The following is a 2,538-nucleotide window of genomic DNA, read 5'->3' on the forward strand; positions in this document are numbered from 1 at the left end:
TATATATATATATATATATATATATATATATAATCACAAATTACTACTATATATATATATATATATATATATATATATGACTTATATCTAATGACTGCTGCTACTGTTGTTTTTGTTGTTGTTGTTGCTACTGCCGATGCTGCCACTGCTGCTGTTGTAGTTGCTGATGCTGTTGACGCGGCTGCTACTGCTGCTGCTGCTGCTGCTGCTGCTGCTGCTGCTGCTGCTGTCACTACTAATGATGTGGCTACTGTGGCTGTCACGAATTACTATGCAATGACGTCTGTCAATCACGTTAATACAGAATACAGCCTCTAAGTGCACATATCACATAACAGCAAATTGGTAAGGTGTAAATTGATAGCTCGCACACAATAACAAAAGATGCTGCGTTTCTGCATATACTTTAATAATACCATTAGCAGCCCACTGCTAATGGAACAAAATAGATGCACATCTAATTACAGATGCTTTGATATTTGTAAATTGAATCTATGATGTTTAAAATAGGGTTGAAATTGTGAGGTTTGACATTTAACTACAAGTCAAACGGTCACACCGACATTGGCTGACTGTTCAGTGGTCAGCTACCTAACAGGTGCGCACTGCACAATGTTGCCAGTCCCATAGGTCAAGTTAAATATCAGTCATTGTCCTACATTGTCCTACATCCGACATTGTCCTACCCCCAGTACTTTGTCAGGTGACCTGCAGTTTATTCCTGCAATTTATTTGCTGCTTGACCTTCCATATGCCAAATATTATCATTGCAAGCAAAACAGTTTATATGGATCCATGTCACCAAGAGCTAATAATACCTTATATTATAAGAGGTACCTTATTGGGATAGGTAGGATAGGATTAGGATAGGTATAGGATAGGATAGGTATAGGTAGGATAGGTATAGGATAGGATAGTAATAGGTATTATTAGGTCTTGATGTCACTACTGTTGATGAGAGAAAACGAGTTCACGCACGGATGGACAGACGTACCCTGAACCTGACACTAGTGCCGTTCTCCGAACACCATCTTATTAACAGCAATCGTGAGGTAAAACCTCCAATGACCAAATAGGTAGTTACACAACATTCCATGAGAATGTTAAATCACGCGAAAGCAAAAACCACTCCACTGAGAAACTGAGTCAACAAGACTGTACAGTGTTATTCGATGCCAATGATTTCACAGATAATCCGCCGACGTCTGCTTGATCCATGGCACTGTGTCTGAGCAGCATCGTCACACAGCTTGCGTGCTGCCCTCCGGTGGCCAAATGCAGAGCTGTGCGACCTTTGGCATCAATAGTATTGATGTCTGCATCAAGGGAGATGAGATGTTCCAGCATGGACACATGGCCTTCCTGTACAGCAACTCCCAAACATCAAACAATAATTCGATGACTAAATTAACTGAAATCGACAGAACATAATTTTCTCCTGCACAAAAAGCAAAGAAAGAAAGCACGGAATTTGTGAATTATTATCTATATAGTATTACTGTAACCGCCGCGCGTAATTTCACGTATCTCCTCCGAAACCGCCGTAAGGAATGTGCACATTTTCCTCTTACCGCGGGGTTTCCAATGTGGCAAAGACGATGCGCTACGTCACTAGGCTTTATTTTGCATGACAACGTTACTAAAGCAACATTTCAACGACAACAACATTTCAGCAGGTTCACCTTCGACAGGTCTCCATTGCGATCGGTAAGTGCTGCCATCTCTACGAACAATTATTAACTAGAAAAAGCATGCGTGGCGAGCGTTACACAGGCGAAGCGGCACACAGGCAAGATAAATCTTAAATAACTACTCATAATATCGTTATTAGTGTAATTAGCGTTCCATTGCGTGGAGTGAGTAGATACGGCTTTTCATGTTCAAGTGCGTTCATGAGTTTGTACGCCGTATCATAATCATGTGTATGCATGTACCGTTGTACGTGTTAACTGTATGTAGATGTAGGCGCCTACGAGGCTACGTATGTGACAGTAGATTGAGATGTGTGACTGTAAACTGAGTGTTACGTATGTCACTGTAGACTAAGATGTAACAGTAGACTGGGATACACGTATGTGACAGTAGATTGAGATGTATGACTGTAAGTGTAATTAATAGTGATAACAGTATTAGTATAGCATTCAAGAAGCCATTCAATGTGATAATGTGAGCTTTTCATTGTGTGGAGTGAGTAGATACGGATTTTCATGTTCACGTGCGTTCATGAGTTTGTACGCCGTATCATAATCATGTGTATGCATGTACTGTTGTACGTGTTAACTGTATGTAGATGTAGGCGCCTACGAGGCTACGTATGTGACAGTAGATTGAGATGTGTGACTGTAAACTCAGTGTTACGTATGTGACTGTAGACTGAGATGTGTGACTGTAAACTCAGTGTTATGTATGTGACTGTAGACTGAGATGTAAACACGCAGCTAGGGCAGTGCATACCTCCTAGACCGAATAATTCTGTCCCAGATAACGTTTTAGATTTTGGAGCCTCACCAAAATACACGTATAATGTGACTGTAGGTT

The 2,538-nt window shown here is 40.7% G+C and overlaps 1 protein-coding gene across 1 annotated transcript in view; it reads right to left on the reverse strand.

Annotated features, from left to right (window-relative positions):
• Nucleotides 1–392: 392 nt before the first annotated feature.
• The window catches only part of LOC106813610 (ankyrin repeat domain-containing protein 16-like), a gene marked incomplete at its 5' end in the record, with an annotated part of 13,232 nt that continues 11,086 nt past the window's right edge, over nt 393–2,538 (reverse strand). Inside the window, 1 exon segment of the mRNA XM_014817793.1 lies at nt 393–1,362. Coding sequence (XP_014673279.1) covers nt 1,147–1,362 — 216 coding nt within the window.

The sequence above is a fragment of the Priapulus caudatus genome, unplaced genomic scaffold (genome assembly GCF_000485595.1).
Source record: "Priapulus caudatus unplaced genomic scaffold, Priapulus_caudatus-5.0.1 Scaffold799, whole genome shotgun sequence".
NCBI lineage: Eukaryota > Metazoa > Priapulida > Priapulimorpha > Priapulimorphida > Priapulidae > Priapulus > Priapulus caudatus.